The sequence below is a fragment of the Anolis sagrei genome, chromosome 2, assembly GCF_037176765.1.
Source record: "Anolis sagrei isolate rAnoSag1 chromosome 2, rAnoSag1.mat, whole genome shotgun sequence".
Taxonomy (NCBI): Eukaryota; Metazoa; Chordata; class Lepidosauria; order Squamata; family Dactyloidae; genus Anolis; species Anolis sagrei.
Window position 1 is genome coordinate 73302739 of NC_090022.1, and position 15323 is coordinate 73318061.

At 42.9% G+C, this 15323-nt stretch overlaps 1 protein-coding gene across 2 annotated transcripts in view; it reads right to left on the reverse strand.

Annotated features, from left to right (window-relative positions):
- BSN (bassoon presynaptic cytomatrix protein) overlaps positions 1–15323 on the reverse strand; it is a 253500-nt gene that overhangs the window by 38836 nt on the left and 199341 nt on the right. For both annotated transcript variants that reach the window (XM_060765755.2, XM_060765756.2), the window contains exon 4: positions 4280–4714. In XM_060765755.2, the coding sequence (XP_060621738.2) occupies positions 4280–4714 (435 nt within the window). The remainder of the gene's footprint in view (positions 1–4279; positions 4715–15323) is intronic.

Consider the following 15323-nt stretch of genomic DNA (forward strand, 5'->3'; position numbering starts at 1 on the left):
CCTTCTGATACTTTGTGGCCAACCCCACCTTATAGTGCATTCATGCAAATACCCAGTGGGTATTTTAATTTGCCTTTAATTTGTGTTGCAACACAAATTCTTGTCTATTAAATTCCTTTTTGCAGACGGTGGTCCAGAAGGGCATTTCAGAAATGTTGCTGCAGTTCAGTGAAGCGCTATGTTTATTCCCCGGCTGAATGTAATCCCACAGCACTGAAATGCTCATGTTCTCCACACAGAACCCATAGAACCTATTATTAGAACCTGAGATCTAGAAAGGGAGTTCTGTCCATGCTGTGAAAGGCAAGAGACAGAAGACCTTAATTCTTGTGTGCTGCAGATGCCAAGACCGGCTGACAAAGTAACAAAGGGGTAAAAAGGCCAGAGGGTCAGAAGACGGGAGGGGGGAGAAACTATTTTATGCTCAAGCACTGGCAATTTTGCAGAGAAAACCAAGGAGACAGAGACAAGGGAGTTTATTAGATAGTCACACAAATAAAAGTGGGCTTTTAACCAATACTCAAAATATTGGTAATGGAATTGTCCTGCCTAATGTGGACGTGCCAAGAGCCCATACCAAGCAGATGCTGAGCATCAACTATGGTAATGGTTACTTCCAACTGGCAGTTTGACAGAAAAAGGAGCCTATGGCTATGATAATGTTTAAGCATTCAATGAGTATTTAGATTTTTTAAAAATAATCCCCCTTTTTCTAGAATCGCCAATATGTTAACAATACTTAGCTGTGTGTGTGTTGAGAGAGAGAGAGAGTGCACAAGTGGACCTGCTTAAAACTCTATCCTGTTGCTGCATGCAATTAAATGTTTAACATTCAGAGCAGTGGTTTCAAATGCTGAATTTTATGGGAGGCAGCATCCTCCACTCACTATCCTGCAATGTTTTTCCACTGCTTCTTCCATATTTAATCCTTACAAAAGAAAACTCATTAAGGAGAGAAAGGTGGAATTGCTTCCCTGTTGAGAAACGCTTTCACTTTTTCTTACTCACTGCCACCTTGATCCGTCTGCCAGCAAGAGGTTTCTATCTTTCTCTAAGGCACTCAATCTCCCCCTTGTTTTTCTCTGGAGTGTTTCATAATTAGTTTCACACTGTGCACATGGCACCTAATGTCTCACCTTGTTTGCCATTTTCTCTGTCTTCAACTCAACTCTGTTAGCTGCTGGCAAGCAGCATCTTCAGACACAAACCTAATACCATCATCATAGGTGTAAAATTTATTCAAAGATCACCTATTTGAGTCCTGGCAGCATTTGTTGGATAAACACCTTTGCAAAGCACTTTTAACACAAAACAAGAAGGCCCTAAACACCCATGGGTTAAACATCTTTGAATGTTACAAGCATTTTGGGCACCAACAGGTAATATCATTATGGTTGAGTCAAGAAGAAGAATAGATCCCATGCCTTGAATCACTCTCCATAAGCAAACTGGATTGTGATCAGTGACATATGTACCTTAGTGGCTAAATAGGCTATACGTTTAGCACAGAAATGCAGTTTGGTTACACATAATTAACTAACAGGGAGTCACTGCTTTATGATTTGTTGATGGCAATTATCTTTGATGACCCTCTAAAGAATAAAATATGAAACAAATGTAGGAAGAATGGGATGCCTTGGGACTAACCAAACAACATGTAGGATGGTTACTTGCACTCTCTCTCTGGTAGAATAATAAAATAATGGAGTTGAAAGAGACCAAGTCCAACCCCCTGCAACCCAGGAAAAGGACAATCAAAGCACCCCCACAGCCATCTCTGTTTAAAAGCCTCCAAAGAAGGAGCCTCTGCCACACTCTGAGAGTTTCACTGTTGAACAGCTCTCAGGGTCAGGATGTTCTTCCTAATGTTCAGGTGGAATCTCCTTTCATGTAATTTGAACCCACTGCTATGAGTCCTAGTCTCCAGGGCAACACAAAAAAGCCTGCCCCCTCTTCCTTATGGCATTTTTTTCCCTAATGGCTATCAGGCAGGAGTCTTCCAGAAATGCTTCTTCTTCTGTCCCATCAATATATGTATTTGGCATGAAATATAGGAAGCCTTCTCAGGCTTTGCCCCCATTCTGCCATACTTCCTATTGAGGGAGACCATTCTAGACTTCTTGTTGATGGTCTTTTAATTTTCACAACCTATTCATCACTGGGGTGATTCGTTTTTCCTCTGTTTTGGTGCTTCAATCCACATTTTTAACTTCATATTTTACTTTATGAATTTTTTTACATTATGTAAAAAACCTATCACTTTTTCAGTATGCCCTGCCATCCCTTCTGCATGTTTTATTGTGAGACATATCCATATCCACATCCACATCCATCCATCTATTTGTTGTCAGCTCTCTTGGGCATTTTGTATGGAAAAGCAGTAACAAATAAATAATATGTCTCTTAAATCTGCGAGCTAGAGTGGATTTAAATAAGGTAGGAGGGTACCCGCACTGCTGCGGTGTGGGGGTGCTCACAGTACACTACACTTGTACAAGTCTGCTAGAGGCTTCTATATCAATGGTATGATGAAAGTGGTTTTTTTTTAAGATTTAAAAGAGCTATTCAAAATTTTGAAGCAATTTGAAGGACAGACATCACATCTTGAAATACCTAAAATAAAACCCTGAGTGGAACCATTTCACTGAAAAAGGAGCCAGTAGTAACCCCAAATCTATTACTGACTTGGTATAATCTAACATGAACAGCAAGTTTATTCCTGCTGGTGTTACCACAAGCAACAAAACAGGAAACACAGATTTGGGATGGTGGTCCCGCATCTCCACTTCATTGTTATCAGAAAGGGCCTTAGCCTGCACCAGCCTGAGATTTGTATTGGCTTTCCTATCAAAAGTCAAGGCAGAGAAAAATTAAAAAAAAATCTAAAGCAAGGGAAAAGACCGCTCTTCATTCTTCACTTGAATGTCCCAGCAGGGGTTTGATGAGTGATCTGCCACTGCATCGATCTAAACCCCCGCTGTAATACACTCTGGATAGTTCTCTAAATCACTAGCCATTATCACGATAGTTAGGCAAAGCCTCGCATACAGGGAGAGCACAGGCATGAATATGACTTGCTCGGAATGAACAAGAAACAATCTCCATACTCTGCCTGCAAATTTCCAGAAGCATCTGGGGGTTGGGCACTCTTTGATAAATGGTTTTACAGGAATCCTGGTCTGATTCAACAAGATGGCTCTTACATTTGGATTCAAAAACCTTAAGATCACAACCAGGGTTTACAGAAAGTACTTCCCTGTGGTATTGTGAATCCAAGCTATGTTTTCTCAAGCAATATTAATTATGCTTTCCCCATTCCTCTACGAGGAAATGAAACTGACAATATATTCCAGGCATTTTTAATACTAGCATATCCACAAATGAAAGTAGTCTCCATTTACTTCCTCAGAAGAAGTATGAACATTATTTGTACAGTCAGCCCTCCACATTCACTATGGTTAGGGGCACAAGACCCCCTGTAAAAAACACCCAGAAATAAAGAAACTGCTATTTTTATTTACCTGAGATAACTCTTCTCTAGCAATTTCTAGATCTCCCAACACAGATCTATGGCCACAAAATCACATTCAAAGATTAAGAGGTTCCTGGAGGTGTGTTCTTTCTAGAAATCTCTAGGTCCTTCAGCATGACTGGAAGATCTAGAGCAGGCATGGGCAAACTTTGGCCCTCCAGGTGTTTTGGACTTCAACTCCCACAATTCCTAAATACCTACATTGTAAAATTAATGCAATTTGCCACCACTTTAACTGCCATGTCTCAATTCTGTGGAGTCATGGAATTTGTAGTTTTACAGGGTGTTTAACTTTTTCGACCAAATAGTGTTGCTACCTTACCAAACGACTACAGCTCCCAGGAATCCACAGCGTTGGAGCATAGCAGTTAAAGTGGTGTCAAACTGCATTAAGTCTACAGTGTGGATGCAGCCTTAGAGATTCTTAGAGATAATATTTGCAATCAAATTCAAGAATAATTAAAACTGCAAATGTGGAGTGATGACTATATTTTTGAGACTAGTGTATCTACAATCCAGAGTTGTGCTAACAGGACGTTTCCCCATGCTACATCAAAATATTGGCCATTCTGAAACCTCAGGTGATTTTCTAAAGAAATATGATCAATGGCAAACGTCCTCTCATCTTCAGAAACATGTTTAGCCCTCATCTAACTGCTAGCTGAAACCCTTTATTCTAGGCTCCCTGAGTGACACTCTTACTTTTTATGTATTATGCATTGTTGTATCCAATTGAAAATTCCTTACCTCCTGCTCTCTGCTTTTCTGAGACTCGGATATGATCGTGCTGTCTTTGAAATCTGCTTCTGGTTTTGTGACCATACTTTTCCCCTTTGGCAATGGACCTTCAGAAGCTTTTGGAGGCTCTTCGGGTAGTTTGGGCAGTGGCTTTCCTTCTGATAGAGCAGGAGGCCTTTTATCTGGAACAGTGGTTGGTACTTTGCTCTGTTCTGAAGTCCTGAGGTGTGAAGGCAGCCTGTCTTGAAGAGCTGATGGTGGTGGATGCTGGGGCGTTACATGAGGAGGGACTCCTCTCTGTTGCTGGCCAGTTCCTCCAGGTTGGTGTCGAGGGGATCCAGTTGGCTGTTGCTTTGGAGCAGGCAGTGGCATCGGAGCAGGGTCTCCTAGGCTTCCTTCTAGCAGCCTCTGAGTTTGGCAGTTCAAACACAGCCATTCGTTTTTCTGAAAAATAATGAGTAACAATCAATAGTACATCTAAATGTTTTCATAGAATCATACAGCTGAAAGAAACCACAAGGGCCATCTCATTTCACCCCCTGTCATGAAAGAAAACACAAGCAAAGCACATCTGATAGTTGGCCAGCCGGCCTTTGTTTAAAAAATTTCCGGAGGAGACCACCACACTCTGAGGCATCAACTGTTCTTACCATTATAATTTTCCCCTGTGTTTAAGTAGAATCGTTTCTTGCAATTTGAATCCATTGCTCCTTGTCCTAGTCTCCAGAGCAGCAAAAAACAAGCTTGTCCCCTCCTCAATGCAACATCCTTTCAAATATTTAAACATGGCTATCATATTCCATCTCAGTCTTTTTTTCTCTAAGCGAAACATACCCAGCTCCCTAAGTTGTTCCTCATAGGGCTTGGCTTCTAAACCTTTGATCATTTTGGTCAACCTTCTCTTTCCAGCTTATCAATATCCTTCCTGAATTGTGGTGCAGAGAACTGAACACAGTATTCCAAGTGAGGTCTGACCAAAGCAGAATAGAGTGGGACTATGACATTCCTTGATCTCGACACTGCACTCCTATTGATGCAGCCTAAAAGCACACTGGCTTTTTTAGCTGCTGCATCGCACTGTTGACACATATTCAGTTTGTGATATACTCAGACTTCTAGATCCCTTTCACATGTATGGTTTTCAGGCTAGTTGTCATCCATCCTCAAACTTCATTCAAAATCAGCATTTAGACTTCTATCATAGTAAATGCAACACAACACCTTCTCTTTGTATTAAATATGGGTATTTTAATCTTTTAAACTCTGGTTGACTTAAATCAAGACATAGTTTTCTTAGATCTACAGAGACACTCGCTGGAACACCCCAGCAAGCGAGAGTCCAAAAGTGGCAGGCCCAAACCCAGCACCTCAATTCATGGGTGATACCAGATGAGAGACTCCCCCCTGGGCACTCAGAAGACTGGGCAACTTGGAAGGCGCTGAACAGATTGCGCTCTGGCACCACGAGATGCAGAGCCAATCTTAAGAAATGGGGCTACAGGGTGGAATCCTCAGCATGCGAGTGCGGAGAAGAACAAACCACTGACCACCTGCTGCAATGCACCCTGAGCCCTGCCACATGCACGATGGAGGACCTTCTTGCGGCAACCCCAGAGGCACTCCAAGTGGCCAGATACTGGTCAAAGGACATTTAACCAAATACCAAATTTACAAAATCTGTGTGGTTTTTTTTCTTTTTTTTTCTTTTTTTTCCCTTTTTTTTCTTTTTTCTTTTTCTTTTTAATCTCTGTGTTTGTTTTGCTCTGTTAGAATTGTAATACAATGGTTGCTGATGACACGATAAATAAATAATCTTTTAAACTATGCAAAAATGGGTTTTTGTATGTTTTTTATTGATTTTGGACACAAATAGGGTAATACAAATCTCGATAATGAAATTCCACTTACATTTTCACTCAATATAATGTATCTTATTTACATTAACCTTATCCCAATTCCATAGTTATCAATCTCTAGTGTCTAACAGTTTTTCTTTCCTCCCCAACCCCTTCACCCCCCACCTACTATGAACAGTTGTAACTTCAATTTGAGTATTATTTAAAATGATTAATCACGTAGAGTATGATTTAGTTCTTTCTATTTTTCCCTTTTACTTTAGCTATCAGTGTTCCCCATTTCAAATCCCAATTCTTTTTACAGCCACTTGTGCATTTCAACCTCCCTTTGAAAATATAATCCTGGAGCATACAGTCTGCTAAATATTCAAACCATTTTTCTAATTCCTATTTTTTCTGCTCTTTGCAGCCCAAAGCTACAGTTGCTTGGGCCGCTTCTATAATATGTTTTATGATATCTGCCCATTTATTTGTGCTTCTCTTCAGTTTTCTGAATAAAAATTCCCTTTTATTAACTCTACTTTTCCTCCGAATGGTTCTTTCATTTCTTTCTTTATTTTATTATAAAAATTTTGTATCTTGTCACAGTCTCACCACATATGCATAAAAGAGCCAATTTCACTGCAGCTGTGCCAACATAGTATTGATAATGGTTTGGTTATATGGGCTAATTTAAATTGGGTTCTGTACCATTTGGTCAGTATTTTCCATGATGTTTCTCTGGTACTAATATGTGTATTTTTTTAAATTAAATTATTCCAGTGTTTAATGTCTGACTAACTGCAGACTCATTGAGTCCCCTTGGGGAGATAGGGCGGGATATAAATAAAGATTATTATTTAGATGATGATGATGGTTATTATTATTATTATTATTACTATTATTATTAAAATTGTCTTTCTATGTCTCAATTAATGCTTGTTTCAGTTTATATTATTTTTCAACTATTTTCCTATAAATGAAACCCATCCAGCCTTTCTCCTTTTCTAATTTCCATTTTAATATCTGATCAAAATTTGTTTCTGGACTTTCCTTTCTCCTTCACTCTATAATCCTTTGTTTTATACCATTCCACAACAGCCAGTGCTTTGTCCACACTTGTCTTTAATCATACCCCAGTATTTAATTTTCCCATCTGAATTTAGGAGGTCACTAATCAACATCATTCCACTTTGCTTTAATTTTTAATCACTTTGCCGAATATCTGTATATTTTTATTATGTAATATCCCTTTTGGAGTTTATCTAATTTGTTTATTGGGAATTTTGTTTTGCCATTTTCCCCAACATTCCATAGAGGAGATCATTGAGTCCCCTTTAATTCCCTTCAAAACATTATTATCTATCCGACTTTTCAGTCACAGGCAATGGTCTCAACCATTTATCATTTTCTCAATTTTGGCCCATCTCTTGAATTATCAAGATCTAATCCTATCAATCCTGTTATTTGACAGGCCTCACAATAACTCCATAAACTATGTAAAAACATGTACACAGTTTAGAAAGGTTATTTTTGGACTGTAGTTCCCAGAATCCTCAAGAGATGCTTTAAGCTTAATTGATACTACTATGCTTATAGCACAATCCTAAGTAAATTTCCCTAGAAGTAAGCCCTATGGCTTTCGGCAGCTTGTTGCTTGCAGGTTCATACCTAGCAATAAGCTTTTGTACAAGAAGCTAACTAATTGCCGAGGATCAAACTATATAATTTACTTATCATGGTTTTTTTTAAAGAGGTGCCCTTCTCATGATGAAAGATGTCTGTCACAGCATGTGATTTCCCAGTCATATATCTTACATATATGCCTTGGTTTTGTCACTGGAAGATAAATGCAGGCTTAATTTGCAAGTCTGATTGCTAAAACGAGTATCTTTGAGGAAATCCAATTGCTAGAGAGGAATATACTGTATTATCTTATTATCTAACTTGATCTGAGTCAGTCTGTTGGTCTACCAGTGGTTCTGAACCTTTTTTTGACCAGGAACCACTTGACCAGGGATCACTTTGACCAGGGATCACTTTGACTAAGGTTTCCAACCTTAGTACCAAAAAGGTTATGAATCAGTTTTTAGCCAACTTTAGATTCGGTTTGGGATGCTGATTCAGAAAATAGCATTGGATAGACCACATCAGCTCTAGTTTCTGATACAAAACATATGCCATGGTCAGCAACAGGAAATGAGTGGCAAGCAGTGCTAAAGGAGTGGAAATAAAATAAAATGAAATAAAATAAAGGGGAAGGAGGCGCACGGATCAGAATTTTGTCCTTGTGGCCCACTGGTGGTCCATGGCCCACAGGCTAAGAACCACTGGTCTACAGAAACTTCAGGCTTTCAGGCCAGTCTTTCCCAGTCTGATTTCAAAATACCATCTTCCTTAGCTACAACATGGCTTATATCTTGATTCAAATGCTATGTCAGCTAGAAATTTAACTATCTAAAAGTTAGACATGTTTCTGTGTATCACTCTCACTTCAACATCTGAAAAACAGAATTAAAAGTTATTAGCTATCCAAGACTGCTGTCTAGTGAAGCTATGATTACAAAAAATTAATAAGAGATTCATTATTAGGAGTAACAATGATCCCTGAAGTGGAATATTCAATATTTATTTTTCCTCTTCACTAAGTACAGAAACTTCTAATTTCTTTCTTTCTTTTTTTAAGACCAAGAGTTATTTGCAGTAGCGATTTCTTCAACCATTTTTAAAAATTAAAAAGCTAAGTTTCACAAACAGTTTTAAACCAGCATATCTATTTCTGAATATGGTATGCCTTATATATTTTTGGTTTGTGAACTCTGTGTGAGCTAATCAGAAGTCCAGGTAACAATCACTTGGTTATTTTAAAACTCTGTGGGATGCAACGCAAGTCTTGAATCAAGTATGTACTCCTTAAGTAACTGAAATGTAATGCAATCCTCTGCATTGTGATGATTCAATATGAGCTTATCCAAAAAGGGGGGAAAAAACCTCTTTCAAAGTATTAAGACTGCCCAGCTATTTTTGTTTTGATTTTGCTTGCATATTCATCGTTTTGCAAAACTAGACTCATTGCCAGACATCCTTGGTAATGCAGGGAAGATAATGCTGGGTGTTTCCTGAGAGTACTTTGGGGACATCTAAAAATTTAAAAGGACCTAAACTGGGGCATGAATGACACTGGATCATAAAACAAATGGCCTAGGTTCTACTACTCTAAATTCTGAATGTTTTTTGAAAAATAAAGTTTAAAAACTAGCTTGGAAACAAGCTCAAACATAATGATGTAGAAAAGTTATCTGCTCATTGGATGTCTCACTAGGTAAAATACCCATAGCACCATCTAAAAGGATCTCTGATATGAAACACTTAGTTTTATTTGGAACTTGCTGTCATAGACTGTAGACAACCTTGTCAAATAAAAATGGACTGCAATTTACAAAAATTTATGTCAAACGAAACTTCTAAATGTGACTAGTTCTTTGTTCTCCTGTAACAAATGAACGTAGACACTTCATCCAACCCAGAAATTCTACAAATTTTAGGATTAAAAAAATCCTTCTCATGATATTTACAACACTATCTTATGTTCAATTCGAGCTAGCCACAGAGCTGTTCCATGTGACAGATCTTGGAAATAGGGCACCACTGCATTCTCTTTGTTAGCTTACCATCAGAGATATGCTGGCATAACATAACAACACAAGTGCTGCCCAATACAGGACCAATTCCTATGTAAATTCTGCATCGTGATTCCTGTTTCCACTTGACTGATCTCACAACACTGCCAATATCTTAATCTGATAAGCATGTGGGATATTACTACAGCAGAACCATGGATAAGTGGAGTGCTGGCAAGGGAACATCTCCCGAGAGCTGTTTGTCACATGTGCCTGTTAGCTTTAGAGCAAAGCCTGGAAAGCTTTCTTTTTTGGAATACAACTTCTGGAATCCCCCGATGGCAATGCTGGCTGGGGATTTAAGAAGCTACAATCCCTCACAGTAATACTTCTAAACTCTTGTAGGAAAGCTATGGTGAACTAGCAACCACACAACAGAGAAAATGCAGCATATGTTGTCCTCAGTTGAACATATTTCAAAATATATGTTTCAGATTGGGCTGTGAAAAGTTTAAATGAATGTTTAAAAGTTTCAGCATTTCATATCCTTTCAAATCTACATTTGCCCCCATTAAAGGCAGCGTTGGCTGTGGAACCAAACATCCACTGAATATTTTCACAAAGTAAAGTTCAAAGTGCATGCTAACATTTCTCCAGCCCTAACACAACTGCAATGGTAGAAAAGACAGCTGTATGAAAATAGTCCTTTTTGTCTCAAGAACAGAAGCTTAAACCGATGAGATTCTGCTTAATGTATTTCTCAGGAAAATAGAATATACAAAGGATAATTGTCTGAATAATGAAACATTGTGGTGGGTGATGCCTTAATACCCTAACATTCAGTAAAATTATTTGTGTGGCTCCTCTTGTTAAAGATGTGAATGCAAATACACCAACAGCTTTACTTTGATCCATCAGGATTTTATATGCAATGCTTAGTCACTTTAGCACTGTTAATTGCCTGCACTCATTCTGCTCCTAATGGCTCCCTTGTGTGCAGTGCGTCTGCTGCATGTATAACAGCAGAATTTCTTCTCTTGTCCTTTTATTTTTAGCTCTGAAACTCACAGGGCAAACTGTACTTTATTGAGAGATTATTTCCTACAACGAGGGCTCTTTAAGTCTGCTGGATCGGCTACTGCGGGGAGGGAGAACAGAAAAGATGTCTCTTCCTACACACAGATACATTAATAGCTTGACAACTCCTAATATTTAAAGTTACAAATATATTTTTTCTTCGTGGCCTCTGTGAATGCACACATATGGAGTTTGCGCCTGCGCAGGCTCCAACGGAAAACTTCCCAGTTTAAAACTTTTAAGTTTTGGCGGTAACTCTGCCCAGCCGCCCGCAGGGCATAAAAGGAGCCCCGCGTGCACACCCCATAGTTCTTTTCTTTCCGCCGCTCAGCTCGCTCGGAAACGTCTCGATTAGTATGTCAACAACTAGATTTAAGCATTGCGTTCAATGCTCCAGGAAATTTCCTGACTCCCATAAACATTCTAAGTGTCTTCGCTGCCTCGGCGAAGAACACAACACTTCGACGTGTCGACACTGTCAGGCGCTAACGGCCCAGTCGTGGAAGAACAGGGCCACTCGGCTTCGTACTCTGCTGTACGAACAAACCCTAGCACCTCAACCGTCGACTTCTTCGGCAGCGATGTCTCAACCGTCGACCTCGACAGATCGACCATCCAGACCTCCATCGACAACTTCTGCCGCGTCGAAGAGACCTCGTAAACACGACGCAGACGATCCCGACGAGACGACCTTCGACATCGAGTTCAGTAGCCTCGGTCCGGTCGACAAGGTCGAACACGGCGCCGCCGCCTTCGACGTCGGCCATGAGGATCGCATTCAAAATATCCTATGAGGAATCCTGCCGAGCCCAGTTGACAGCGACTCCTGTTCCGCTAACTCCGGGAAAGTCTCTTCGGTCGCCGTCTCGACCTCCGGCCAAAAAGAGGCCCCAACAGCGGTCATCCTCTTCCTCTTCCTCCAGGAGAGTCACACAAACATCTTCGGCGACGTCATCATCGAGGTCCTCACCGATCCAGCCAGCACAGCAGCAAGCTCCTTTGCCGCACCCGACCCCTGAGTCCCAACCGGAGGAAACCGAGACCCAAATCTCACCGGACCAATCGGTTCAAACGGTGGTGGAGCTTCCTCGACCTGCTGCAAGACAGGAGCTGTTCCCACCTCCTTCGATACCGGAACGGAGTCGACAAACTGCCCGCCTGGCAAGAGCTGCTCAGGCCTCGGCATCAAAGCAACCGCCTCCACCATCTTCACCAGTTGGAGTTGTGAGGCCTCAATCAGTCCAACAACAGTCTTCATCTTCCCACCATTCTGATGAAGAGGACGAAGACAAAGACATTCAGGGGTCGATTCATTCAGACTCCGTCCTCTCCCTCGGCATCGAGAGATCTCCGACTCATTATGCTTATGAGGCTGACCCGCCTTCCCCGACCGATAATGTCCGGGCTTTCGCGGATCAAATGGCTCGAATGGCCGAGACTTTGGGACTAGAAATTAAGCAAACCTCTAAGGCCGTTACTGACCCTGTTTTCAAGAGGGTGCAGTCCGAAGCCCCACCAGCCCCCCTCTTACCTTTTCTGCCTTACCTGCTGGAGGTCATCCAAGCCTCCTGGAAGACGCCATCGTCCATTCCACCAACCTCGAAACACATCGAGGCTTGGTACTGTACCGACAACGACGGCCTGGAGTGGCTTAAGCACCACCCGGACCCAAATTCCGTGGTGGTAAAGGCCGCTCAATCTGGCAGACAATCTAATGCCCCGTCGGACCGAGAAGGCAAACGCTTCGATGCGGTCGGCAGGAAATTGTATTCTGGTGCGCTTCTAGCACGAATGGCCAACTATGGAGCCTGCATGGGAGCCTACCAACAAATTCTGTGGGAAAAGGCCCAGCCATTCATCACCAAACTTTCTGATGAAGATCGGGCGGTCATGTCGGCCCTATCTCAGGAGGCTACGTCACTTGCACACCACCAAATGCAAATGGCGAAACATACCGGCGACACTGCGGGGAAGATGATAGCACACGCCCTAGCTATCAGATGACATTCATGGCTTCGCTCATCGGGCCTCTCCACCTCTTCCCGCTAAGTGATCGAGGACCTTCCCTTGACGCCCTCGGCTTATTCAACGCCAGAACCGACGATAAACTTAAGGCCAATCAGGACTATAAAATCTTGGCCTCTAAGTGCGGAATGGAGAATCAGCCTCAGCCTCAACGCACACGATGGTTCAACTACCGCCACCACCGTGGCAATACTTACCGTCATCAGACTGCCAGGCAAACCTTTCATCCTTTGCCGTCAGCACAACCACAACAACAGCAGCAGCAACGCCGCTCACAACAGCCGCAGAGGTCATGTGCCCGACAAACGCCGGGGAATGGCAACACAAGACGTCGGGTTTGACGTTTTCCCCGACGATACCGCCTCCGTCTCAGATATTTCTGTCACCACCACCGTCCACCCACCTCCACAACCCTCCCGAACTCTCACCCCACCACCTGGGCCCCGGTTCGGCGATCGCCTCGTGAACTTCTTCCAAAATTGGCAACGCATCACCTCAGATGCATGGGTCTTGAAGGTTGTCAGGGAAGGCTATGCGTTACACTTCAAGCAACTCCCTCCAACAGGACTTGTGGTGCGAACGGACCCCTCTCCCGCAATCTTGCAGGAGGTCAAGTCCCTGCTAGCAAAGGGAGCAATCCAAAGATCTCCTTCTCACTTGGACAATTGCGCCTTTTTCTCTCGGTACTTTACGGTGCCGAAACCGGACGGTTCCCTTCGCCCGATCTTGGACTTAAGGGCACTCAACAAATTTATCTATGTGTCCAAATTCAGGATGGTGACGGTATTGTCGATTGCCCCGATGCTCCATCGAGGAGATTACTTCGCGTCGATCGACTTGAGAGACGCATACTTCCACTTGTCAATCAGGAAGTCACACAGACGTTTCCTCTCCTTCAAGATAAAGGAACAGACTTTCTGTTTTTCCGTCCTTCCATTCGGCCTCGGGACGGCTCCAAGGACCTTCACCAAATGTATGTCCGTCATCGCGGCATACCTTCGGAGACGGAAAATCCGCATTTTTCCGTATCTAGACGACTGGTTATTGGCCTTGAAATCCCCAGATCTTCTCCAAAAGCAGATCGTATTCACTCTCGACCTTCTACGAGATCTCAGCCTGCAAATCAATGCCAAAAAATCTCACCTTGTTCCGACGACATCAATAAAGTTTATCGGAGCACAATTTGACTCCCTGTCAGAGACTGTATCTCTCCCGCTGATCAGGTTTCAGGCCCTTCAGCAGGTGCTCCATCGCTGCAAAACTACTCGAAGAATCAGGGCAAGACACATTCAGGTCTTGCTAGGCCACATCGCATCAACGGTGATGGTCACTCCCTTTGCCAGACTCAAAATGCGACCACTTCAATGTTGGTTTCTCGACAACTTCAACCCATGTCGAGATTCCAACCTCAAGGTCCTCTCGATACCGACGTCAGTCCGAAGAGCGCTCACATGGTGGACGCTCCGACAAAACGTCTGTGTGGGCCTCCCCTTTCATCCTCGACAACCATCTGTCACCCTAACAACAGATTCTTCAACCTTCGCCTGGGGCGCACACACGGGACAGTTCTCCATCCAGGATACCTGGTCTCCTCTAGAAAGACTGCACCATATAAACTATCTGGAGCTACTAGCGATATTCAAGGCCCTCAAGGCTTTCCTCCCAATCATGGCCGGCCACACAGTCCAAATCCAGACCGACAACATGGTAGCCATGTTCTATATAAACAAACAGGGAGGCACGGGTTCCAGAAAACTCCTGAAACTATCTACAATGTTATGGGAGTGGTGCTGCAAGTACGCGATCCTCCCGACAGCAATGCATCTGCCAGGCAAACTCAACGACCAGGCCGACGCACTCAGCCGCTCGACAGCGACGTCTCACGAGTGGAAGCTCGATCCGAAGATTCTCCAGGATGTCTTCGACCAGTGGGGCCTCCCAACGATCGATTTGTTTGCCTCACCGGTCAATCATCAGCTTCCCCTGTTCGGAGCACGCCTTCCCCAGGAAGACGCCTCGGGGTGCCTCGGGGATGCCTTCCTATTGGACTGGTCGACAGAGTTTCTCTATCTATTCCCACCGATTCCCCTTCTCCTCAGGGTCATCGAGAGAATCGAGAGGGTCCATTGCAACTGCATCTTGATCGCTCCGGAGTGGCCCAGACAGATTTGGTTTCCAACTCTCCTCCACATATCCAACAGTCAGATGATCCAGCTCCCCTGCCGACCGGACCTTCTGTCGAGGGAGGACGGTCTCCTCCTCCACCCAGACATCAAGTCTTTCCACCTTACAGCCTGGAGAATAACTCCATAGCATCGCTCAGGCCTGAGCTTCGTTCGATCCTCGAAGCGGCACACAAGCCTGCGACATCTAAGGCATATGCCTATCGTCTTTCACTAAGACTCAAGGGATCACTAAGTCGTACAGACTGGTCCGGCTTCAAAGAATATATTATGGCCAAGGAACTCCCGATCCATATTGATCTGTCTGGTATAT